At 43.1% G+C, this 25,963-nt stretch overlaps 3 protein-coding genes across 8 annotated transcripts in view; 2 read left to right on the plus strand and 1 right to left on the minus strand.

Moving 5' to 3' along the window:
• pknox2 (pbx/knotted 1 homeobox 2) overlaps positions 1–133 on the minus strand; it is an 84,459-nt gene extending 84,326 nt beyond the window's left edge. For all 5 annotated transcript variants that reach the window (XM_088619944.1, XM_088619943.1, XM_088619942.1 and 2 more), the window contains exon 1: positions 10–133. The gene's annotated coding sequence lies outside the window, so the exon portion shown is untranslated. The remainder of the gene's footprint in view (positions 1–9) is intronic.
• A 990-nt stretch (positions 134–1,123) lies between these two features.
• tmem218 (transmembrane protein 218) lies at positions 1,124–8,588 on the plus strand. Its single transcript, XM_088619377.1, has 4 exons — positions 1,124–1,252; positions 3,158–3,314; positions 4,026–4,128; positions 6,875–8,588. Exons 2-4 carry the CDS (start codon positions 3,205–3,207, stop codon positions 7,007–7,009), a joined length of 348 nt encoding a protein of 115 aa, XP_088475503.1. The 5' UTR covers positions 1,124–1,252; positions 3,158–3,204; the 3' UTR covers positions 7,010–8,588.
• A 7,591-nt stretch (positions 8,589–16,179) lies between these two features.
• robo4 (roundabout, axon guidance receptor, homolog 4 (Drosophila)) overlaps positions 16,180–25,963 on the plus strand; it is a 28,833-nt gene continuing 19,049 nt past the window's right edge. Inside the window, exon 1 of one of the 2 annotated variants that reach the window (XM_088619289.1) lies at positions 16,180–16,538. In XM_088619289.1, coding sequence (XP_088475415.1) covers positions 16,340–16,538 — 199 coding nt within the window. In that variant the 5' untranslated portion in view covers positions 16,180–16,339. Of the gene's footprint in view, positions 16,539–21,132; positions 21,599–25,963 lie in introns of those variants that run through there. The other variant, XM_088619290.1, reaches the window with a different exon arrangement.

Below are 25,963 nucleotides of genomic sequence, written 5' to 3' on the forward strand. Positions count from 1 at the left end.
ACAGCTTACCTGAATGCCAATCTTCATCAGACTGACACTGGGCTGACAACACAGCCTATACTCCCCAGCACAGCCGGTGACGTCAGCCATGTAAGACCCCTCCTACCACCCCCCTCCCGTCTCCCCTCGCTTCCCCCCACTGGTTCCCCCCAGCATTGCCACGCGCACCCCGAGCCCAGCCGCTCTTTCATCCGCAGAGCCTGCCGGCCCCCTGGCGGCCCGGCGCGTTACTGCCAGACGGCGGGGCCCCCGCTCTCTCCAGCTTTCTCGGCTCAGCTTGAGCCGTGTGTGTGCGCGACGGGCCGGACGTTTTCGATTTAGCAGCAACAACAGCGGCAGCAGCAAAGTTGTAGGAATTGAAAAAGCCCCCCCCAGCCCCCCCATACAACAGCTCACCATAGGGCAATGGGTAGTCACAACGCGGGTTAGTCCCGAAAAAAGTGCAAATCCCGGCCACATTCCGTTAAGTGCAGGGGTGAATCAAGCCAAATTAATTTAAAAATAATAATAATAAAAGAAGACCGATTAACGATTAAGTGGGCAATGAGCATTCGCGGATTTAAAAGAATTTAACACGGCATGTATTTTGACACGACAGTGATGTCTTAAGTTCATTCATTTTACGATATTATTAGGGAACGTATACACTGAAAACAGTTTTTTTTAATGGTTTGAATTGTTTTTTTGCCACGGACCTCCAACATTTTACTCAGCAGCACTAGGAGAAGTAGCAAGGGAAAGGAGCGGGGCTTACTAGTGGCCCAAACAATTACTAGAAGGTACAAACTATTGAAAACTATTGCCCTGAGACAGGTCACTGTGGCTCGAGTGCTTGCCGCAGTACCTGAGACACAGCAGTCACAAATCTCAGTGATGAAGCGCAGATAAATCTGCGGAAGAGCCGATCTCGGTTGCTTTAAGGAAGCAAGGTCTTATGGTCTCAAGGGGCACAGAGAGTGTTTGGGTGCGACGGGCAAAATATGCGGGGAAACTGACCTGGGTAAAAAATGGGTTTAACGGCGATGCAGATCCGAGTATAAAAAACGGGTGCACTGTTACAGCACGTCTTGCAGCCCGACGCGTTGCAGGAAAACTACATTTCCCGACAGCCCTAGCGCTTCAGCATCGGCTTCCGAGAGTGGCTCGTCGCTTCCGCCAAGGTTTGGTTTAGGTTTGGCAGGAGCTGATGTGTAGAAACGTTGGTTGCCAGGGGAGCCGATGAAAGCTTTGCTTGTCCTATCAAGAGGATCAGGTAACCTCATGCTGCTAGATGCAAAAGAAAAAGTGTATTTCAACATACCGAGGTACATTGTCGAGCATTAGATCTGTTTTTTTTTCTTTTCAAATTTTGCATCGGTGCGTAGATTTTCCCCCCCCACTGATTGCAGAATTGCAATCGCAGCGAGAAGGCTGTAACCGATTGCCTCGTCTTGGTGGTGTCAGTTCATGACATACTTCGACTACGAATAGTAGGATTAAAGACGTATCTAACGTTACCTGATTTGCCGTTTCATGCAAGAAAATCAGAATCTCCTCGCATCGCACTGTCCGACACGTAGTGCAGTAGTTTTTTTTTTTTACTTTAGTTTGCAGGGAAGAAATTGACTTCGGCTGTAGTCGGCGCTGAATGCAGTGTAGGTACAGTATGCTTTTTGTAACTCTGGAATAAAAAAAAATCCTGTAGATAGCTATGTTAAATAGGCTCGATCTATACAGGAGTTTTCAGCGCCTTACGATGGTTTTATCCAGTTCTCCTGCGTGTTTTTCTACATCTTGAATATCACTGAGCTTAAACTGCCGTCGAGACAAGGGAACGTGATTGAATTTCGCCGTAATTTATCCGGCAGACTGTTTAGTTTAGTACTTAGCTGACAGTTCTCCACTAACCGTAAGTACAAATAAATATTCACCCTGATACCTTTAATTCAGTTTACCTAATGTCCGAATTTTCCTGTTTTTGTCATCTACGTCCGTAGTAAGTGGAAATTTAGTGGGGAAACTGCGACAAAACATTTTATTACTCCTTTTCCACCCAAAGTCTCGGCTCTTCAACGAGGAGTCACAATGACTGATAATGATAAAAGCATTAAAGAGGGACTGAGCACAAAGCACGGAAGAAGAAGAAGAAAAAACACTTTTATTATTTTAAAACACCCGTTACATACCGTAACACTTTCCCACCACTGTGCAATTCTCTGGCGCAAACCATGCGCTGGTGCGCGTCTCTGTCGCATAAAATTACCATGAGGGGGTCGAGGTTGCAGGTACCCCGATTTCAAAAGAGGTGATCTCAGGCTTTCAAAATCGTCTTGCCATCTTGCTTTTGTGTGTTTGTGTGTATATACAGCTGAATATGAGCAGCAGGATCATGGTATCATCTGGCAAGATTCCTTCACTTTGCCGCGAGTTCCTCATTTGCTGTTGTTCTGAATGGATTCTTACACTAAAGCAACAATTTTCAATAAGTTTCATAGCCGAGGACACCATCACTAATCTAACTCACACCTTTCTTCATGCTCACTCTCCATTGTCTCACAGGACACAGCCCTTGGCTGTTACCACAGTGTTCGGTTAACTATATCACAATGGTTACTCAGTGCACATCTTTACTGTACACTCCGTGCATGGTCTACCAAGTGTGTTTCTCACTACAGCTGTACAGTACATATTCATTGTCCACACAACATAGTTATTGTTCAAGTAGGGAGCTGCGTCAGCATGCGTAGGCTGCAAAGGAACAAGTACAGGTTTATTCCAGGCTGAAAAGAGATGAATAGAAACGCAGCGTTTCAGTTGTCTCCTTCGGGTGTGGAGGACCCGACACACACCTGAACCACACCTGAAGAAGGCTCCACAGCCGAAACGTTGTGTTTCTTTTCTTCTCCTTTCAGCATATTTACTGTTTGGGTAGTTAGTATTCATTATGTTTGTAATGTACTGTCCGCTTTGTGTGTTGTTGTCTGTTGTGCTGTCTCATGAGAGATCAGCACAAATAAAAATCCCCATGTACCTACAGTATGGCAATAAACTCCTCTCCTGTACATGTCATTATTACCATGAAGGTGAGAGCAAAATAATGCGAACCGTTTGTCACAGTGCTGTACAATTGTAAAGGCCCGCACAAGTGTGAGACAGCTCTTTTGTGCTGCAATCACAGGATTTTCTGCCTGAGCTCATGTCCCTGTAACCCTGCTGCATGAGAGGATGGCAGGAACAGTCCTGGGAGCCGGCACTGGCGTTTTCCTCCTCGCCCTCACCTGGATTGTGGCCCTGGTGCTGTGCCTCCTGCTCTCGAGGGCGTCTGGGCCTGCCAGGTACTGTAGGTGCTGCCCGAGCTGAAATCCAATCATTGCGAAGGCGCGACTGAGGTTGATTCTGAAGCGATGACGGCTTCCTTGGCGGGGTTTTGGTTTTTTTCCATTTCTACTCTCTATTTCTTTATTTCCAGTCCAGGACACCGTCATACCCAATACCACCAAACCCCAATTGAAGAGGGCGGGCCTGTACGGTTTCGCACTCATGCCCTTTCGGCTTTTGTTGTGATTTTACTTGAATAACTGCCTTTGTTTAATTTTTTTAAAAAAGAAAATATTTCCAAAAAGAGATCTAGAAATATTGAGCTTCCAGTTGCCCCGTTCTTGCCATTCTAGCACAGAACTGCCTTTCAGCTGCACACAGCGTCATTGGTCTTGTTGTGAAATTTACTTTAAGACACGTTCTTAACTTCTAAACCTTTCAGTACCAGTAAGACATTGTAACTCTGCACTGTTATACAGATCGATGAAATGCACCCAAATGCATCTGCTTTAATTAATTTATTAATTTAATTTATTTAATGCAAATTACTAACTGCCTGCATTTCTGGCATCAGATAATTGGTGTCAATGCAGTAACCTGAGCAACCCAGAGATGCAAAAATCTGGAGTCTTTAATTGTACAGGACACGCTTTGCAGTATTGTGGTTTGCAGGAAATGTCACAGCTGGCTGAAAATTACATCAGCATCCTGCTCCACCTTCTCCCCAGGCTATCTGTCGTCCCGGTGTTTCTCCTTGCCTTGATCATCACTCTCACCCTCGTCTTCTTCCCTCGAGCCTCAGAGAGCCCCTCTCCCGTCAAAGAAGTGGAGGTAAGTTTACGCAGTCATAACTCTTTTTTAAATCTTTCTGTTGCTCTGATAGCCTCCCTTTTCAAATAAAGTGCACAAAAAAACCCATTTAAAGTTGTTCTCTCAACTCTGAGAGATGCACAGTTGATGGTTCTTATTGTACAAAAGAATTAGGTATGGATATATATTGAAATTTGATTGGAGAAAACAGATTTCTTTCATCATTATACATCTTATGTGTATTACTTGTGTAAAATATAAGATGACAGTCTTCACTTAGTTTTCCTTTCATTTGGACAGGTTTAATCTAAAGCTCTTTTCCTTACTTCCCATCTCCTCCGAAGCTTTGTTTTCACTTGTTAGTGGGCAAGGTCCAGAAGCGCCTCTCAGAGCGCAGTGGTCCCCCTGCAGGAGAAACACTGACATGCCAGTAACACCTGCAGGTCGGTTTTATCTGCCCGGCACAGCACTGCTGCACAAACACAGACATTATTCTCCTCTGTTTGTCCAGCTTCTGCCAAGAGAACAGGGCAGATTCACCACGTTTTTCTTCCAAAGGTGGGGGAAAAAAAGCTTGCTACGGTTTTGATTTTCTAAACTGTGCTTTCATTATTCCCATTGAAGTTAGGGGAACAACTTTCAATTTAAAATCTCTAATCCAACAGAATTATTCTGAAATCTTATAGAGAACCGTGTGCTTTACAGTGATGTTAAAAACAGTGTTGTGATATTATTTTTCTAGCATTTGCATTTCAGAAGAATCCGTTTTGTATCTAGCAACATAAAAACATACTGCATTGTAAGCTGCATGTTGAAAGAATTGACTCTTGACATATGTGTAGGGTAATTGGCCTCACAGCAAAAGTCAGAACATCTTCTCTCTCTTTGTGGCTGCAGTACCATTGCAGAATGCTTCAAGATGTGCAGACAGCTTAATTAACAAAAAACACTTTATATGTAGTTTTTTGAATTCCTGGAATACAGGACAATACCACACCTTCCAAGTGAAGAAATGTGCTCAGTGATGTCATGGTGCTGAATATGGATAAAACATATTTGTTTCTGAATCAGCAGTCAGGATGAATTAGGGGTATTTTGAGTCAGCTTGTTAAACACGCACGTCTGGATTACAGACGAGTGGGCAAAACATCTATTCAGGTATCGGTGTTGTTTTTAGTTGAACCCGAACACGGTCACCGCAAAACAACTCTCCCAAACGCTCTGAGAGACCTTTAACAACTGTCTGCTGGAGAGCGAGCCGCAGCTAACCTCTCCCTGTTAAACAAAGGCAAAATATCACAGTGCCAATTAGTCAGGCCCCAGACCGGGGCCCTGAGCACGGCGCTCGATGCCACATTAATAATACATGGCCCCAGCTCTGTGCTTCGCTGGCCAGCTAATTGGCTAATTAAAAAGTGAGATGCGTTAAACGAGAGAACATCGCATCCACAGGAGACCCCCCCCCTCCCCTTTCCTCAGTCAGCTGCGGTGTTGGATGTCTGTCTCATGGCCTCCTGGTCACGTGTTGGCCCAGGCCTTTGGGGGACCAGGTTAGCATTCTCCCCCGTTCCCTCAGCTCGTTTCTTTTAACAGACAACACGGCAAAAACAACAACTGTCCAGGTTTAACCTTCGCTCGCTGCATCTTTTAAAGACTATCGGATCTGCCGCCACCCCCCTCCCTGCCGAATTCTGAGACGGTGTAGAACTGGCGCCCCCAGCTGCCTGAGCCTGGTAGCACAGGACATGCAAAATGCACATCTCGTTGCTTTTCCGATGACTGAAGAGAGCTGTGCAGCTCCATTGTTTTTAGGTTTTGGTTTGCCTCCGGCCTCATTTATTGAGAACGTTAGAACTGGGAGCATCCGAAAATGTTCATAACAAAAGGTGAAGTTAAAATTTCTAACATGCAAAATATATCTCTTTCCCGTCAGCTCCTCTGGGAAGCTGACCTCTTCCATCGGTTTACAGCACTGTTTTGTCTTATTATGTTCCATTCTATGCAAGTGTATCATGTAAATAGTAGACCTAGAATTGTGGCGTGCTTAATTGTTTTGATACATACACTGCACTCTCACAGTGGTGTTTGTTGAAAGGCTAGCTTCACCTCATTTAAAGCACTCACTTTAATAAGCTTATTTTCTCTATTATATTTTGTAATATTGGAATCTATCAGTTAATCCACCCACTTTCTAATTGCTTCATCCAATTCAGGGTCCTATACTGGCAATGGCTATTTATTTACATCTCTGTAGAAATTAAGTAGAAGCAGAAATTCATAGTGTAACTACTTCGAAAACCTGGTTTTCTCAGAGGTTTATGTCTGACACCTGGTGGAGTAAGTCTGCAACTCCCTCAAACGAGGGGAGAAAATTGACAAGATACAGTATTGTCCCTGTAAATGCCTTAACTGGTATCTATGAAGCTGTGACACAGAGAGAAATGATTCTGGTTGGCCGAGATGAAAACCTGCATAATAACACTGTGGATGAGTCTCGGAAAACCCCAGGATTCACTATTCAGCACGCCTCAGGCATTTTGAAAACAAAATAAAACAAAAATGTTTCATACCTCTTCTAAATATTATTTGGTTGATTGGAAGTGTTACATAATATTCCCTCCACATGTACTCGGGATATTTTTAGATTACCAGTGCTAACTACAGTATTATTGTAGTGGCTTGGCATACAGGTAGGCATTTTCAAGATTTGTGTTTTTAAAGGGCGAATTGTTCGAACAAGTGACGGCCGGTTCTTCTTCTTTTGCAGATTGTGGACACCTTCTTCATCGGCCGCTATGTCCTCCTTTCGCTGGTCAGCGTCGTGTTCTTGGCCAGCCTCTTCCTGCTGCTGCCCCTGCTCCTCCTGCAGCCCGTGTATGCCAAGCCTCTGAGGACGAACTAGCGTCAGCCCCCAGGCGGAGCCGGAGACTGACTCCTCCGAGAGGAAATCCCAGGGTCTATGTGCAAGCCAGAGGAGAACCCTGCCCCCTCCCTACGAGATCTCCACACTCCCTGGTGATCCCCCCACATGATGGCAGAAAATCCCAGGTGTGCTGCAGCTTTTGCTAATGAACATCGAAGCTGCAGTCTCCCCACATGGATCCAGATGCACGCTGTTATGCGTTGTTGTGGTTGTTGTATTTTACTGGAGAAAAATGCGTCAAGCCGGTATGCTTTCTAGAACTCTGAGTTTTTGTGTATTATGTGATTTATGATGAAAATACCAACACCTGGTGGTTTAGGTTTCCAGGGCTGGGTTTTAGACATTCCTGACCTGACTGAACCCAAAGTTTACTAATTTGATCAGAAATGAACGTGTTCCAAGTTTTTACAAGTTGTTCTAAGGCTGACCTGCTGGTTTGAGTCCATCAATGACTAGGGCTGGCCACCCCTGGTCTACTTGATAATGACCCTCTGTTTGTAGTGTTTTGGTTAATGGGTATTCAGTACACACATGAATTTGCAACTTGTATATCGATAGTCAACATCCATTCTCTGGGCCACAAATCTTGTTTCACAGAAGACCACACCTTCAGGTATATGTACATCTCATGGGCATGGTATTTTAGGGGGTTTGAGTCCATTTGCATCTTAAATTGAATGCTTCTTTTATGACACTTGAATGTTACTGTTCTGGGGAACCTTTCTTTTTTACACTGTGTCTGTCCGTCTTACAAGAACTTACATCACGGTTCTTCCTTGATCTGGGCAGCTGATGTTATAAAAAGTCACTGTTTTTAAGCCGGAGCAACATTGTATTATTGCTCACAACTACTTATATTTGTATCGATATGTACATATTCTCCTTTGTAAAATTGTTTTGAATTATATTTTAGTATTAAGTACTGTATGTAGCAAGTTTCATATTGATCATTGATCACGTGGGAAGATCTAAATCGGAGATTGACAGCTCCAGTTCTGAAAAGTCCTGAATACTGCAGTTATTAGAGATATTTTTCAATTACCAACTTATTACAAACTGAAGAGCAGTGATTTGATATGTTTTGCCTATAATTTGTCCAATCGACAAATTACGCTCAGTTTAAATTAAGAACAGAGGACTCCTATAGCTTTTGAAGCCAGGAGTTGTCATCCCTGTTCTGAGGTGGTTGTAGAAGTGGTGTTTATGCCATGCTGGTTTTGTACAGCGCACTTCAGCATTGAAAGCAATTCTCCAAAGATCTGGTAGAGGGCAGCAATATATCTGTGCTCTTTTGTTTCTTTCCACAAGTTGCTGCTGATTAAGTTCAGCAGAAATTTTACACAATCCTTTTTGAAAACCTTGGGCTATGCATCAATTTCTAAATAAAAACCAGCATGTTTTTGCAGAAGCTCTTAAGATGATTAATGGAAAAGAACAACTGTTACAAACTGTCTACCAACTTGTGACTTATCAGCAGCTTCTGCATTTCCTGAATTCTCTCATAGATGTCAAATGTAAAAAAGGGTCTTGAAGTTCCTGAATAAATTGTTTTTCTACACTTGTGTTGTCTCTTACTGTTAAAAGTAAGTTAGCATATTTAGCGCTGTAAAATGCTTCAAAATTAGTTTTTCCTTTCAGAACTGTTACTAAATTTAATCGTTGAGATTCGTTTCAAATTATCATGTTTTCTTTAGATTTAAAATGGATTCCCCTATTAAAAGTAACGTATTGTAAATCAATAATGAAGAAAATTAATCTTTTCACAGTAAACTCACATTCTATTAAAAAGTCTCACACAATCTCCAATGTTAGACCACTTGGTGGTTTTTGCTTTAAGATAAATATTTAGTTACCACAATAAAGTCATTAAACTCACATTGATTTATAAAGGTATTGGAAACAATTTCTCATTTAAATTTTCCATACTAAAACCAAGGTCTTTTGTTATTCCAAAAAAAAACCTTTCTAAACAAGTGATCAAAGAACTACTATTACTTTGTTCAGAATTTACTTTTCTCCTTATTTCCATTAAGATATGACTTTCAAAGTTTACCTGTGCAAAAATGAAAACCCCAGTGGATAGGACTTGTAACACCTGTTAGCTAAGCTGATGCTCACATGCTGGCCCAGGAAAAAAAAATGTTGTATACTTTTTGTTTGACGGCAACAACATGTAGTTAAAACTATCCTTTCTTAACACAGTTTGACATAAAGGTTTAAAGAGTTTCTAACCATGCTTAATTTCCTAAGAATATCACAAAGATTTGAAATTGACGTTGTTCATCTCGTGGTGCCACTGCAGAAGGATAAATCTATCTGTTGCTTTTTTTCAGAATTTTGAACAACCGGTTGACCTCTGTGAGAGAAAAAAAAGGCTATACATTGAGCCTCGCTGCCGAGGACGTCTAGCCTAGTGCCCCTGATTTGTTTTTCAAAATCAGATCAAAGATGGTGGTCTGATATGCCCATTTCACCACGAACAGAGGTGCTTCAACAGGTCACCTAAGATTGTACACAGAACACAGAAAAGTCCCGGCTCTTAGTTCAAGGGACAAAGTCAGATTAGCGTTTGTTGCCCTCGTTCAAATGCCCAAAACACCGATAGAGTCGCATTTATTATTTTATGACAAATCTGTAGTGCCGTGTTGAGGATTATTTCTGAAGCTTGTGAATGTCTGGCTGGAGACCGATCCCAGAAGGGTTTTGAGCGCTGGGAGTAATACCGTGGTATCATGGATGTGAGCGGTGCTGCTGGTCTGGCAGAGCGATGCAGCACTGTTGCAGGAGACAATGAAGAGAGGGTCCTCACAAGACACGGGGGATGAAAATGAGAGTGCAGCTGATTTACCCCAGACACAGCCTGTGCACTGCTGGGGCTGACGAGGTTGGAAACAGTTTAATTGCATCTTTACTTTGCTGCATTGAAATGTTAATTATTTCACTGAACTGAGGGCACCTCATGTGAAAGACTGCATAACTCTCCCACATACTACAAAGTTAGAGGAGATCGCGAGGAGATACTATTCATCCATACATCCATTTTCTAGCCGCTTCGTCCAATTCAAGGTGGTGGGAGAGCCAGAGACTAAGCCGGCAAGCGACAGACACAAAGCAGGGTAAACCCTAGACAGGACGCCAGTCCAATGCAGGGGACACGCACTCATACCAGCGATGGGAACACTATACTGTAAAAAAAAATAATTGGATAAGCTGTAAAACCAAGGTCCTGGCTCTCTGTGGGCATTTCTCGAAAAGAGTAGGAATGTTACCCCAGTGTCCTGGCAGGATTTCCCCCTGGCCTTTACCAATCATGGCCTCCTAATAATCCCCATCTCTGAACTGGCCTCATCACTCTGCTCTCCTCGCCACTGAGAGCTGGTGTGTGGGGAGCGGACTGGCACAATATACTATAAATGTAAGGAATTATTATGAATTATTATTATTATGTTACAGACACTTCTTGAATGTCCATTCTTCTGTTTATAAACTCTCGGTAGGATCCTGAAAGAGAACACATGTGGGAGGAGTGCTCGGGGTTTCCTGGTGTCGAATCAACAGATAGGACAGCGAGATCTGTGTCTGTTCACACACCCCTGCTTGACTCCTGTGCGGCAGTACAGGGAGGAAGGGGAGAAGTGGACCTTCGGCGCAGAGGAATAAGCCCTTGGGGGCAAGGAGCTCCATTACAGACACTCACACCCCTCCTCCGCCTCCCTCCCCGCCCACCCTTCACCCGCCAAGCCCCCTATTAATACCAGGAAGGCTGGCAAGACGTGTGGTGAAATTCCAACCAGGAAAAATAAAGGGAAACTAATGAATCAAATCCAATCCTGTTAGTTCCGGCCCAGATCTCTACACAGAGGCCATTCTGCACTGCAGCCCACTTCAGATTGCATCTGGGCTGAAACGAGGGAGGAAGGGGTCATAGGTCATTATTTTGGGGATATACTGTACAGCCCGTTGTTGGATCATATGTTTTGATGTTTTCTTTTGGTTCCTGCACTCATCTGACATTATCTTCATGCTTAGATATCTACAGGCCATGCCATGACAGAGGAGATGTGTGGCACACAGCTTGCCAATAGCCCGGCAAGCGAAGTGTTTCAGGCTGGTGTACAGTGACATTCACACCTCCTAGCTGGAGGTGTGGGAAATCCAGCCCCGAAGGTCGTCTCTATCAGCATCGGAAGGGGCAGGGAACTTTGTGTGATTTTAAAGGACTTGGTTGTCCTTACATTTCTTTAAATGCCATTTTTGGGGGAGAATTTTCTGGTCACTTTCTCGTCTTTCTGGAGAACGTGACGGAACGACGGACAGCTGATCTCTTTCAGCTCGCCCCACCGGTCTCGGTCTTGTAGAAATTCCCGCAGCAATATGGGCCACTGGGTAAAAACTGCTGCTTATCTCCACCAACACGCCAAAAAAGGACCCTCCCAGTATCTTGCCGTTCAAGATTTCACTCTTCCCAGTATCCGAGGACGTAGTTTCCCCTCTTATTTCTGGCAGATGCTACTGTATTTTTCAATGTCCTGTATTCAGGACACCATTCTCTCTCCCCGTAATTCTCATTTCCAAACTCTCTCTCCGGGGAGTGGGAAAATCGGTAGAACAAAGCGACTTCAGGGACAGGAGCTCATTGGTAAGCACAACTGAGGGCCTTTGTGGGGCAGCCAGCTGGGTGTACAAAGAGAAAGGGAGAGGGAGATAGAGAGGGGCGAGGGGCGAGGGAGGTGTGTGTGCTCGCACAGCGCAGGATGTGGGGGATGGTGTCTTGGGTGGGGGATTCGCTCTCCTTAAACAAGCCGACCCACCATTGAGACCCACTCAAGCAGAATCCCTGCCGTCCGTCCCCCCCATTACTCCAGTCGCTTGAGACATCACCACCAATACCATTCCCCCCCACCACCACCCCCAGACTCGGAGCCCTCCCCACAGAAATCCTGATCCCCCCACTCCCCTGTCTGGTTCCTGCACCCAGATACCTTCGCTCATCATCCTCCGGAGGAAAGAGACCTCCAGAAATCCCAGGAGAAACCCTACGATAGACTCGTGTAACATGGTGGCCGGATGAACTGGGCCTCCTGCTGGTTTTCAGGGTGCAAGATGTGCATGGAGGCCTTTCATGGTCCACATGCAGGCCTCATGAGGGCAGCACAGTGGCTCTTCCACTTACTGGGATTTTGGGTGCTGCCGATACCCCAGAAGCTAATATCTATCAGTGTCAAGTTTAACCTTTAACCCTGAAGTGTTGTGCTCTCAGGCGGAGGCGATAGGGGGTTTCATCATGGGATTGGAGAGCTACAGCTGAAAGCTCTAACTTTTCCCAGAAAAAAAAACATTGCTAACTCGTGCTCATTTCTTTTTTTATAAGCCGTCTCCATCACAGACTCCTCATTCATTCACTCATTCATTCATTCATCAGTGCATTGTTTTGCTACAGAAGTTTCTGCTGCAGAAACAGGAGCACAGAAGAGCTGATCTGCAGCTATATTCGTTGAGGAGAGGAACTCTTGAACCACACGGTGCTTCTGAGAATGTTAAAGGCGTAGTTGTGAACGTGAAAGCGGCCAGTTTTACAAGCTTGTGCGGGACCCCAGAATGCCAGCTGTGGGGGGTTCTTAAAATAACTGATTTGCCCCACTACGTTGCCGGAGCTGGGAAGGCCAATGGTGCTCAGTGGGCCTGTGGGGGTTGCCAGGGCGATACCTCTTGAATACGCGGGAGAGAAGTGTGGATTTTCTCACTGCAGACTGGTCCTGCTCCATTACCCCCTTTGTGTTGGGCCGGAGGGGGCTGTCAGTGCCTCGCTCACCCGGGAACAAATCCCAGCCCGGCAGCGCCGCGGCCTCTACCCTCCTCCCAGGAGGGGATTAGGGGAAAGCCTGTCCCCCCGCGGGGAAGATTAAGGCCCGATTTAGAGGTCAGAGCGGTCCGCAATAGCCCCTCACCGCTCGGACCTGCTGTCCCTTCGGGGAGCGAAGCGTGGCACCCTGCCTCTCCAGTGGGGTCCAATCCTCCGTCCGAACGGCTTCCACGCCTCGGCAGGGGGTACACGGCCGCGCGGAAAGGCCCCGGCCCCACACTGGCAGGGGGTCTACAAATTAATAGGAACGCTGTTGCTAATTTTGTTTCCTCGATTATGATTTTGATGCGTGAAAGCAGCCGCAGCGTGATCAGTCTGGCGCACTGCTCGGCTTGTGGCTCTTTCTCTGAGAAAATAGGGAAGCACCTCTCGATTTCGCATCACTTTCTAGGCTTTTTATGCTGAGCCTCTGGTCAGTTTGACATAAAAGCTATGTTATATCATTGGTGATTTGTATTTAGGTTATGTGCACAGCATTCATTGAAATAATAAATTTCACTGAAATAGTCAATTTCAGTAAGTGGTATGCTTCCTTTTTACTTAAATTTAGCTCAAACATTGTACCAGGTTTCCTGTCATTCTTGCCACTTAAAAGCTACATTACACAGTGATTGTTTTTTACTTACTTTGTTTTTTCACCTAATTTCTAGGCAGCATGGTGGCTAGTACAGCTGCTTTGCGGCCCTGGGTTTAATTCTGGACTTGCGGTGCTGGGCGCTGTCTGCATGGAGTTAACATGTTCCCCCTGTGTTTGTGTGGGTGTCCCTCAGGGGCTGGGATTTCCTCCCGCAGTCCAAAGACATACTGGTAGGTTAATTGTCTTCTGGGAAAAATGGCCTTGGAGTGAGCGTGCGCCTGTCTGCGTTTCTGCCTGTCGTCCCTGCAATGGACTGGCATCCCACCCAGGGTGTACCCAGCCCTGCACCTGTTGTTTGCCGAGATAAACTCTGGCTCCCCTGCCACCCAAAATTGGGAAAGAGGCTAGAAATGGGATGGATGGACCGAACTGCTGTCATTCCTGCAGAATAAGCTTAATTTCTGAACAAAGCGCTAATAATAATAATAATAATAATAATAATAATAATAATAATAATAATAATAATTGCTTACACTTATATAGCACTTTTCTGGACACTCCACTCAAAGCGCTTTACAGGTAACGGGGACCCCCCTTCACCACCAGCAATATGCAGCATCCACCTTGCACAGAGAGGAGATTGATACACACAACAGGCTAGTCCTGGTCCTTAGAACAGTGTTTTCTGTTTTTTTAGGCCATCTGAGCTGCAGTTAACAAATAATTTGTGTTGCACCCTTGTTAAAATTATTTGCAGCTTTTCAGCAGTTAACAGCTTAACGGCTCAATTAAGCAGATTACTAGTTCAATTCAGTGTTTAGTTTGGTAATTCAGAGCTCAGCTGGAGTGAAATCTAGACGCTGAGTCCCTAGCAGTAAGATGTACAGTATAAGCCCTGCCTCAGGGTACACAGAGAGGAGACTGGGCCTCCACAAGTACTATTTACACAAATGCTTTCCCAGAGCTTTTTGAAATTTTGACTGCTTAAAAAGCCTCCGATAAAACTGTGTTTTGCACATGATGTTGTGAAGACTTGGCATGTTTGCTTCTTTACAGTTTATCTGAAAGATCCACTTTACTTCCAAAAAGACTCCTGGCAAGCAAAAGGCCCGAGCCCTTCCTACTGTATAAGAATGATGCTGTTTGATAAAGAGAGGTTTCCCTTACGTCTAGGAAAATCTGTATCTTCTTTCACAGTGTTGAGAATCCAGATTTTCTGAACAGCTGATCAAGTCCTTCCTGAAAGTCGGTTGAACAAGCTCTTTGCGTTACTAAGCACGATTGTAGGTTTAGCCCAACTAAAAATGACTGTAGCTTTTTTTTTGTAGCCAGGCGATGTTTTGTGGAACAGACCTTGCTCTAACTCTCTACAGATCCATCTTCCATTGGGTGATGGCCCCAGAAGGAAGTATATCTGCACCATCACTTTCACGTCATTCAGTGCAGCAACAAGAAGAGTTAGTCCTCTCGCTCTTGTTTGCGGTAAGAACAGAAGTCAGGTTGTGTCTGTAAAACCCAGCATGCTGCTTCTGTTAATCACGGTTTTACTAAAGAGCAGGACAGGGAACTTGAACACTGAGACAGAAAGTACAAGACAAGTTGTTTTTTTGTTTTGTTTTGGGTTTTTTTTTATAGCCAAAGCCAAGATGATGGATGAGTCTCACACTGAGCAGGCAAGTGGCTACAAATTTCTTCAGGCTAATTGCATTTCGACCGACGCGTCTGCGAGACGCCAGGCCAGGGCGGCGGGGAAATCGCACCACTAACGGAGGGGAAACTGAAAAAGGACCCTTTGTGGACGGAGGCTCTTTTCGGCTTTCTTGCGGGGCATCAAGGGGAACTGCAGTCTTGCCAGGGGATAATTGAAACGCAAGGAGCCCAATAAATGTAATTGTCACCATTAAGAATTTATTGTCTCCGCTTTGACAAATGATAATGTTTCAGTCTCACGTCCCCCCCCCCCACCACCACCACCCTCTACCAATCCCGTTTCACGACACTTTCATTCTTTTCTTCCTTTTATTTCCTTTTCTTTTTTTGTTTTTGTTTTTCCTCTCCTCAAAAGCCAGAGGCCCTTTGACAAAGAACCTGGCAGACAAGCAGTTAAAGCTATCAGGGACGGTCAATTCTGTTTGAAAACACACATCCTCTAAAGCTCTGACATCCTTTTTGTAGCAGTGCTGTTTAAAGCAGAGGCAAGGGTGGGGGGTAGTGGGAGATTTGGGTGAGGGGGAGTGATGGGGGGGCGGGAAACCCTCCTTTACATTCCCCCGCTTCTATAGGACAAGAAAGACTCCAAGTAACTTTAAAAAAAAGTACTTTCTTTCTGTTTGGATATTCTTACAGACAAACTCTCGAAAGAATGATGGATACGGCCTGAATGCGATTAAAGCAACACCCAGATAGTGGGTTAATTAAAAGGATCTGGTGGAAATCGCCCCTCATCGGCCCTGTTTTCTCTCCGCCACGCAGAATGAGCGACACAGATGTTGCTGGAGAAGACAGGCACTCTCACTCCCCTGCCCTGTGCTGGGCTCACAGCATGGTGCCTGAAACTTGTTTTTCAATCATTGTTTCCCAACTTGGAAAAGAGAAAAGAGCGAGGGAAAGAGGAGGGAGAGGGAGAGAGAGAGAGAGGGAGAGGGAGAGCAAAAGAGAAAAAAAAGGGAGGGAGGGAGAGCACAAAAGCAGTCGAATAAAAAAAAAACATGCCTTGTAACAATCTCCAAATAATTTAGCACAGGGAGGGACAAGAGTTGTCAGTGAACGGGCGCTTGGCGTTGCTTCTTAGGTTCGAAGTCTTTGGGAAGTTGATGGAATGCTTGCAGAAGCAGTGAAACCCGGCAGAGCACTAGAGAGGTAGCTGAAGATGCACATTGGCGTGCTGTTGGTCTGGGTGACGTCTCTCTGTACCTGGGCAGAGAGCTCTAGGCAGTGTCAATGCCAGTGCACCTGTCTCCCCCAGCTGGCGCCGGCCAGAGGATCCAGGACGCAGGACAGGGAGCGCCTTAGACAGCGCCCGGCCCAGCCTTTTCTCCGCTCACGCCTGAGGGCTCACGGGAGGAAAGGTGAGTACAGAGCACGGCTCAGCACTTGGCCACTCGTGGATCCATCTGGGCCGTCAACTGGTTGGCGGTCCTAAGAACAGGGGTGTTGCAACCCAGCAGTCACTGTGCGCATCCTTGTTCCAAGATAATCGCGGGTTGTGACCACTGTTCTGGCTCAACTTGTTCCGACACCAGGAACCAAATCGGAGAAACAGATCTGTTGCTTGGCTATGTGTCCTCCGTTCTTCACCTCCATCAGGTTTACAAACCGTTTGCGTTTCAAGGCTCAGACATCACTGGGACATTTAGTAAGTGATAGCAGGCACTATCTGTTATTTTCCAAACGGACTGCTTGGTTGGTATTTCTCTGCTTTTAACTTTCTCTCAGCCCTAACCCAAATGACAAAGAACAGTCATCTATAAATCATACAAACTAATAACAGGCATAATCATTTTTTGTTTTTGTTTTACAGATTTGCCTTAGTTGACTTTTGCCAACTTCGATCTTGAATAAAAGGAAGTTTTAGTCTCTTAGTCCTTACTTTTAACTGAAGTGGTGAATGTCCCATTCGGACTGATAGATGGTCAACTTAATGCTTTATCAAGTAGATAAATTAGATGACTAGATGCACAAGACCCCAGAGGCATCTTCCAACTTTGCTCTAATAAAAAATATCTGTGTCACTGTAGTCATGCTCCTTAATTCAGTCTCAGAACTAAGGGTTCAAGAACGATTGTTTCATATTTTAAGATAAAGCATTTTGAATTGTCTAGAGGGAGAGAGAGAGAGAGAATCAGGTTGAAAACACAACTTCTTTCTTCATTATACTTGGCCACACTCACTAAAAGATGTAAGAATTGTTTACATCATTATTTTTATGTAGAATCAAGGTGAAGAGTGAACAATAACTCTTCTGGCACCTACTGTGATCTTTTAAAGCAGTTTACCATTTACTTCTAAATATTTTCTTGAAACATGGCAAGTACACTTGATCATCTTCCAGCAACTGCAATTAATGACCATTTAGTAAGCCACCTACAAACATGTTTGAGGATCAATATTGTTTAAGGTAGTTTGTCTGCGCACACATTAAAGTGTAGGCTATTATTTAAAAAACAAACTTGAATGACATGGGAAATATTGTTTATTTGACTGAGAAAATCAATTTCAACCTCAGAAGCACAGGAAAGAGCTGTAGTACGTACATGGTCTTGTGATATTCAAATTGAGAGCTGCATCAGGGAATGAGCCACAAAACAGCAAGCACAGAGATTAATTAATATATTTGTATTTTATGCTTATATGGTCATTTTATTTTTTGTCTTTATTTGTAGCATCTTTTGTGCATTTCCTCTATCCAGAAATCTATTTCCTCCATTTCCTTTTGAATTTACCTTCTTTTTATCCTGTCAGTCAATACCAATTGCTGTTAACGTTAATGTATAATGATTTAAATCCAGTTAGTTTCATGGTACCTGTTGATACTGACATACAGTAATACTTGATCTGACAGTCCTCTGGTGTTTGAATTTCTGTAGATACAAGAATGAGCCTTTTATAGATTGATTGAACTTTCTGATGAATCTTGACCTTAACCCTGTAGCCCATCACCCTAATCCTCAACTTTAATCCAAAGCCTCTAGTCTCAAATATCTAACTAATAGTGATCTCTAGTGCTACTGTGTTAAGGGCCTTTCTCTCGTGCAATGCAACATTTGATTGTGACTAATGTGTTTAGTGCTTTTATAACTCATTCTCAGTCGCTACATTTGTGCCCTGAAGTTTAGCAGAAGATTCTAAAGCGGATTGTAGTTTTGCCAATTTGGGAAATTATTTAACCTTGTATATTTTAATATACTGATATATTGTTTTAATCTTTCCATTTAAAATGGTGCCAAACATGGAATACAATGCTTGTACTCCAGAGCTCCCAGTCTGTTTCCTCTGCCGTCTCTTCCCCCCCCAAAAAATGAAATTAATACACACACGCTCACACACACACAGACACCACATACCTATACTTAGAACAGAAGACAATCGAGCTATCCTAGAGTCTCATAGCAATGTTAGCACGAAACATCTGTGGATGTTTTAATTTCCACTTAATCTTCACCGCCCGTGGAACAATTTCAGTTTCCTACGTATCGGATTCCCCGCATGATTTTTAGAATCCAACTCTGTTTGTTGGATTTTGGTTCGCCTGTGGCCGTTCCTTGCTTGCCTGGGATCTGTTTTTTTGCCCCCTTTGTCTTACTGTCCCAGCAGACGCCTGAACACCTCTACCGCACGATCCCTCACATTCCGCAGCTCGCGAGCCGCTCTTCTCCCATTGTCGCAGCCCCAAAATCAACAAGTTTGCCCTCTTCCCACACACTCCCCCTTCCAAGCGCCAACTCCAGGAACTTGAAAGAAGCTGATTTTAAATTGTAATGACCCCCTCTCCCCCCCCCCTTCCCTCGTTCATTTTCGTGTGCTGTGTTAGGGGACCTATCCTTCAGCACCCCTGGGCCTTTTGTTGCTCACTGAAAGCTTGTCGATGTTGAAGCGATCTACTCCAAGTTGTTGGATCAATATTAGCATCCGTCACTGGGGCTGGCTCTTTCTCAGAGGCACAATAGACAGTTCACTAAACAGCACTTTATTTCTGTGTCCTTTTTAACAAAATGAACTACTGGCAGAGGTGCTTTATTCTCACCCTCTCTCTCTGCAAACCGTGCTCCTGCAGACACAGGAATAATTAGGATGCAACACCCAGCTTCCAGTGTTTTTTTCTTCTCCCATGATCCCCTGTGTCTTCTTACGAGGTTGCTTCCTCTGTGTAATGAGTCACACTTACACACTTAGACACGGATAAGAGACGAGGGGCAGGAACTGTCTGTTGTATGCTTAAATGTAGCTTATGGAGAGCCCAAAATGAGAATCCCAAAAATTGGTACAGTCGTGAAGTCCTGGCTACATTTCAGGTATTGCTGGATTTAACAGCTTCCAGGGGTCATATGATTAAAATAATCATCAGAATTTGACCAAAACAGACTCAATACTTTTTTTTCCCCCAATCGTTCCTCAGAAACTACAAACACATTGCTTGCTATAGTTTTATTTGGGGTAGAAGGAATAGACTGCTTAGGAAACCACCAAGTATTGAGTATAATATTTGTTTATATTTCATCCATTTGTTGGTCTGTCATTGGTATAGCTTATTGCCCGAGTACAAGTATGGACAGTGGTTAACACAGATTTCTTCATCTGTTGCTGTCATAACTGGATTACAGTTCCAGAGCCCACCAGCAGGTGCAGGTAGAAAGGAGTGAAAACAAAAAGCTCTGTATTTCTACCCTTCACAGGTCTGGTCATATTTGTATCCTTACAGCTTTCGTGCATATTGCCTTCGTGTGTTAATGGTAATAACCAGCATTGTTTTATGCCAAAATGAACAATACACTGTTTTCTTTTACCGGACATTTTGGTTGTTGGTTGCCTACTCAGGTCAGTCTCCGACAGTTTTATGCAACCCTGTGTTAACCACCATCAGTATGCTGTATTCCCTTGGGTCTACACCATTGGGGTTAATGTCCATCAGCTTCATCTTCAGCATAGAGGTCTACAGAGCAGTGGCTGACTGGGCCTCTTACTGACACCTTTGTGATTTGTAGCTAATCTACTGCATGTGCGGAAAAAAACCCTTTGGGGTTTATTTCAGTTCCCGGATGGTGACTGTTCTCATGCTACTCCGATCTTGGATGATAAAAAGCCAGAGGCTTGGAAGTGGAACCAATGGGCTTCCAGCTCCCAGTTCCCAGGGGTCAGTGCTGACTCCAGCTCCGGGCGGTGGAACTACAGTATCCTGAATCCAGCCACAGGGACTCCCACTTTGGGGTCTACAAGCCTTCTTCTTTGGGAGCAAGCTTTCCAGATTCGCATCACTTCTTCCTTGGCTGGTCAGGCTGAAGTGTCCTGTCTCCCAGGAACTTGGGAACCTGGTAGCAGGCTGGTTGGATGGGTCTTGGTCCCCAGGATTGGGTGTCTCCCACTGTAATGTAGTTAATTATACTGGGAGAGTTGACTATCATTACTGTACATCAAAACCGCCAGCTATTTTATTGATCTTCTCTGGTTATGCAGCTCATGATATATATACAATGAAAAGGAAAGATACGTTTAGATTTTAACGTTACAAAGCAAATGAGAAACTAGAAGGAAACTACACCTTAAAAGCCAATGACACTTAAAATAGAAGAATTAGAACAGAACCATTGAGCTCCGAGAGCGGTGAATAGGTTGTTTCTCTTGAGGCTTAGAATTTATAGCTTGGATCAACAAGCTAGGTCACCCGACTGGCCCTTAATGTTTCATTGATGGACTAGGTTCAACCTCAGGAGACCCTCAGAGAAGACACACCATCTTGGATGTTGGTGTTCTCTCAAAACAAAACAAATACGTTTCTTTTCCCCCGTTTTCCTGGCATTTTTGAAGAATCAGTATAGGATACTGAAGAGGATAGGGGTAGGTCACTGTTAAAAGTTAAAATACAGTTACACTGCTTCATACAGCCACAAACTGGCGGAAAGGAAGCGCGGAGGGAGGGAGGTGGGGCGGGGAGGGTCCAGATTCTGAATGCTGTTTCTCTGAAATACTACGAGCGCTCCATAAATTAAGTGCGACTTTTTCATTATGCGAGAGGGGAGGGACTGGGCATGCGAGTCGTAGATCACCAGGCTTTAATACAGGGGGTTAAAAAAAAAACAAAAGTTTAAAGAACATAAAAAAACAATAAACATAGCGAAGGTCAGAAATAAAGAAGTGCTGCTTTTTTTCCTGCCAAGTATCCGACCTCAGTTACTCACTTGTGTGTAGAACGTCGCTCTAGTAACTTATGTGAGTTATCAGGCAATAGGCATTAATTCCTTAACTCTTTGAATGGCAACAGATGAGCACATTCCTAATGTGAGCAAGTGAACTTTTGCTTTTTTATTTTGATTTTTCGAAGCTCCTAAATACAGTTTGCGAGTTGCCTCAATAATGGCAGGATACGTTATCGTACAGTTGTGTGTAATGTGGGCAATGCATGAAAACCTTCAAGGTAGGAATTTCTGTTTATTGTTCTTTCTTATTTACTGATATAATCGTCATTCTTGTTAACATTTACAAATAAGAACGTTTCAAGGGGAACAGATTGTTTTTATTCAGGGATTGTTTACCGACCTGTTGCTATAAAGTAATGTGTGAAGTTATTGTCGGCCAGTGAGTACGGTATGCATTTCCTAGCAAAGCACAGCCAGTTATTGTCATATACTGTAATTGCATATTGCACACAAAACAAATGGTTCAATTTTTACATGATAGGATTTTGTCTAGGATTAAGATGCTTTTAAATCAGAAGTCTTAAATACATAAACCTATGCAATACAAAGTTATTCGTGGAGGGGAAAAAAGTCAGTGAATCACTTTGTATGAAACAAAGTTATAAGACTCTCAGCGTTAACCGTTTCTGCTCCTGCTTTCTTCTGAAATTACATTATATTGACTCTAATTAAACAATACCGAAACGAACGCACAGAATAATTGAGTCTTTAATGACTGTGAACTAAATTGATATACTGTACGTGGGTATACATATTTGAAAAAGCGGGGATCTGCTTAAATGTATGGGTTGTGCATGAGTATAGTATATCATGACGGTATTTTAGATATTATTTTTAACGCACTAGGTTTTTAAGTGATTAAACGTTGAACCAGTCATTGATATGCAGTGATGCCTATATGCAGCTGTAGTGACCTATGATTAGTACGTGTTTATGTTTAGTGCTATCATTAATGGTGTCTAAAGCGTTTCAGGCATTCATTTTCAGCGATTCATATCCTGTTATTGTTTCGGCAATGTACAACATTAGATAAAGACCTCTTCCTGCAAGCATATGGTTTTGTAGGTTTTGTGCAAGATTTCCTCTAGGGGTAACCGGAGTTTTCATATCCCTTGGGAAGCCTGGGTGTCGTACTTACTGCTAATGATTTTACAGCCTCTTGATAAGGGAACATTTCCTTAGCATATTTGCATACCCTGAGCAGTCCAAACAATATTTAGCATTTTTCGGCGTTGATTTATCCTGCCTATCAAATTTAGTTTATCAGTTTGCAGGATACAAAACTGAGCGAAAGCTTCTTCTTTGATATATGTTGCTCTTGAAAAGATTTTGAATCGTTTTTGTCCTACCTTTCAAACTGTAGAAGTACCTCTTAAAAGTAAGACAACTCTATAGACTGTAGAGTTGTGCTAAGCTGTTTCTACCATCGGTATTACAGCTTGTATTTTCAGTGGCACTTTACTGCGACTCAGACGGAGTGCCACCTGCTGTTTAAAGTCTTGGAATGAGGTGGGGAATTAATAGATGACCTCTTGCAGGCAGATGTCAACGAAAACCATAGCAGCACCACACGACTGCAGGACCCCCTACCCTTAACGTGGAAACAGATTTTAATGCGCTAAGATCTGCTTGGACAGGATGCGTGACAATAAGAATAGGAGTTCAAGCAGATGTAAAGTTTCATACAAACAAAAAATACCAGGTTATTGTGGAAGAAACCGTTCAAATATTTAAATATGCCATATTTAAAAGAGGTTTGTTAAGGACATTTCCTATGTGCTTATTCTACACTCCTCTGAGTTCTGTATTATGCTTAATGATGCTTGTGGATGAACTTGCCTTCTGTAATTATACAAATTTCAAAGAATAGATTGGAGATTATGTGTCAATAGTGCAGGAACTAATCCTCTTCAAAATAGCTGCCCAATGCTGTGCCACCTATTCAGAACAAGGCACTACTAATATAAAAGTATTCTGTTTCCCATTTAGTTTCAAGCACTGATTCTAGAAGACAGGGATATCACACAAATCTCTTTTAAAAATACATTTTTAGCATGGATATAGAATAGGCGATAAATAACTAGGTCAGAGAATGGGTTTAAGAGTTTGATTTACGTGACTAACTCAATTGAAATATATTTAAAGGTTAAGCAAGTGAATAAATGACATGTTTAATATAGGCCTCCTAAAAATAACAGATCAAATGACCCAATTTGGGTTTACTAAAACAGTTTTTGTCCTAATTCCTATGTTATTTCTTTTGAAAGTTGGGAGTTTATATGTAAAAAGGGTGTCCGCACACAAAAAGCAATGTTTATTAACGTTTAAAAAAATATCCTTTAAAACGTACATAAAAAACACTATTGCAGTTTTATACAGTATACACACCAATACTTTGAGACCTTGAGTACATAAACAGAGGAAACTGCTTTTATGCCATAGCAATGACGCACCTTCAGTGAAATATTTTGTAACAGCTGCAATTTTGGAAACACTTGTACCAGCATTGTAACAAGGACAAATCAATCAGTGTTGGTCACAGTACAATAGAGCAGAGATTATCCTGAGCTCTGAGAGAAGCTAAAATTGGATTTTTTCCCCCCGGTATCGCACGGTTCTAAGCTGCATCAGTGGTGCATCCTTGTTCCACATGTATCCCAGTTATACGCATGAGTGGCGTGTTTTGACACCGGCTGACAATGAGAACATGGTGGTGGTTCCAGTCAGAGACGGGTCACTTCCCCTGCCCAGTGCACAGGTGACGGGTTTCCTGTTAGCTTCTGCTTGTGTTTGTGTAGAGGGGGTCTTTGTTCCATGTTTGTTGGAAGAAGCCTTCTTTTGCCACATATCCGGCCGCGGCAGGAAGGATAACTGCCCCACCCTTTCTCTCCCGTATGGTTCACTGTTACAGTGCAAACACTGGCTTTGAATTGCAAAGAAATTGAAAGACAATTAAGAATTCCAAAGACCTGAACCGTTATTCTGCTGCCTTAATTGATGTGCAATCCTGTTCGGGCAACGTTCTGCTTTCAAAACATTATTACTTCGTGTGTATTGAGGGCTTGCCAGTGTTGCAGTTGTTCAATGTCTTTGTGCTTCTCTTTTCCTCTGTGTCATGTTGGTAAGATGGGCAGTCTGGCAGCTTCCAACCTTGTGAAGCCGTGCTCGTTTGTCGTGAAGCCCCCCATCCCTCTTTGTCCTGTCATGAATAAGAGACTTGAATGAAACATGTTGCAGGTTGGTAAATGCCTGTAACAAAGCTGGTCTTCACGACATGACAATCAGTAAAGAATAGAATGGCCCCTTATCTGTGAAGGAGGTTCCTCCCCTTTGTCTTTGCCTCGTTCTCTTTCCTTATCTCTGTCTCCACAAGTCCCCCTTGCTGACAATCAAGACCATAATGTTGGTTTGGAGAGTCGGATCAGCTCGAATGCTTGTGGTCCAGTATCTTTTCCAATACCTTTGCCACACAGCATGTCCAGACAATGTCCTTGGCTTCTTCGAAATGGTAATTTGACTGATTGATCTCGTCTCAAATGCTGTTTAAATGGAAACCATCAATAACCATCATGTAAATCTGAACGTTTATCCAACTGAGAACTGTTTCACTTTCGTCTCTTCGATTATCCCTCAGGAAGCAGGACTGGTCTGTTATCTAGATAAGGATGGCTTCAAGCTTTCAGACAGCATGTGCATGATCTTAAGAATAATAAAGGACAGCATACTGTACACGTGTGGTCATTATTTCGTATTGGTGAAGGTAATACATTTGAATGGAACATGTATTGGGCTTGATTTAATTTAACATTGTCTTACTTTTAAGAGGTACTTCATTTTAAAATCTCAATATCTATCCAATTGTCTCAATGGAACAGTAAATTTGCTAGTCAAGCATCAAATTCCTATACACAAGACAGATTAAATGAGTCAGCCTTTTCCCTGATATCTTCTTTGTGATTACACTGCTTCTCTATATTTATAAGCTTCCCATATTTTATTATGAATCCTTTTGGTTATTTGTTTTGCCGTATTTTAAGTTTTAGCATGTTGAAGTGATGCTTTATAATTTTGTAACCCATTGTAAAAGACAATTTCATATTGCAAAACATGTTTTAAATAAAATGTGAAAAAAAATAATCTTAGGAATTATAAACCTAAACATACCCTTACTGATATTTCCTTGGCAACACCAGAAAACATACAGGTCTAAAGAACTTCAGACAATTGACTACAGTTAGGCCTCATTTAGCCTGTCAAATCACGGTAAAAATAACGGTTTGTGTTTCTAATCAAAAGAAGTCCAGTATGTTTCAGTTTCATTAATGCATCTGAATGGTTTTCGTTCTGTACATACAGTATGTACCCCTTTAGAGTTCAATATTTGGCAATAAAATCAAAGATATTTTTATACTGAAACTAAGTATTGAAAAAAAATCAACTGGAACAGCCTTCTTTGGGAGACAACCAGTTTGGGTTTGTAAGTCAAAAAAGTTCTGCATCTTTGAGAATGCTGTTTAAATGCTGCTTATGATTAAATATAATTATAAGAAAACCGTGATCAGACATTATAAATATATGCTTTC

The sequence above is a fragment of the Lepisosteus platostomus genome, chromosome 25, assembly GCF_059453375.1.
Source record: "Lepisosteus platostomus isolate fLepPlt1 chromosome 25, fLepPlt1.hap1, whole genome shotgun sequence".
NCBI lineage: Eukaryota > Metazoa > Chordata > Actinopteri > Semionotiformes > Lepisosteidae > Lepisosteus > Lepisosteus platostomus.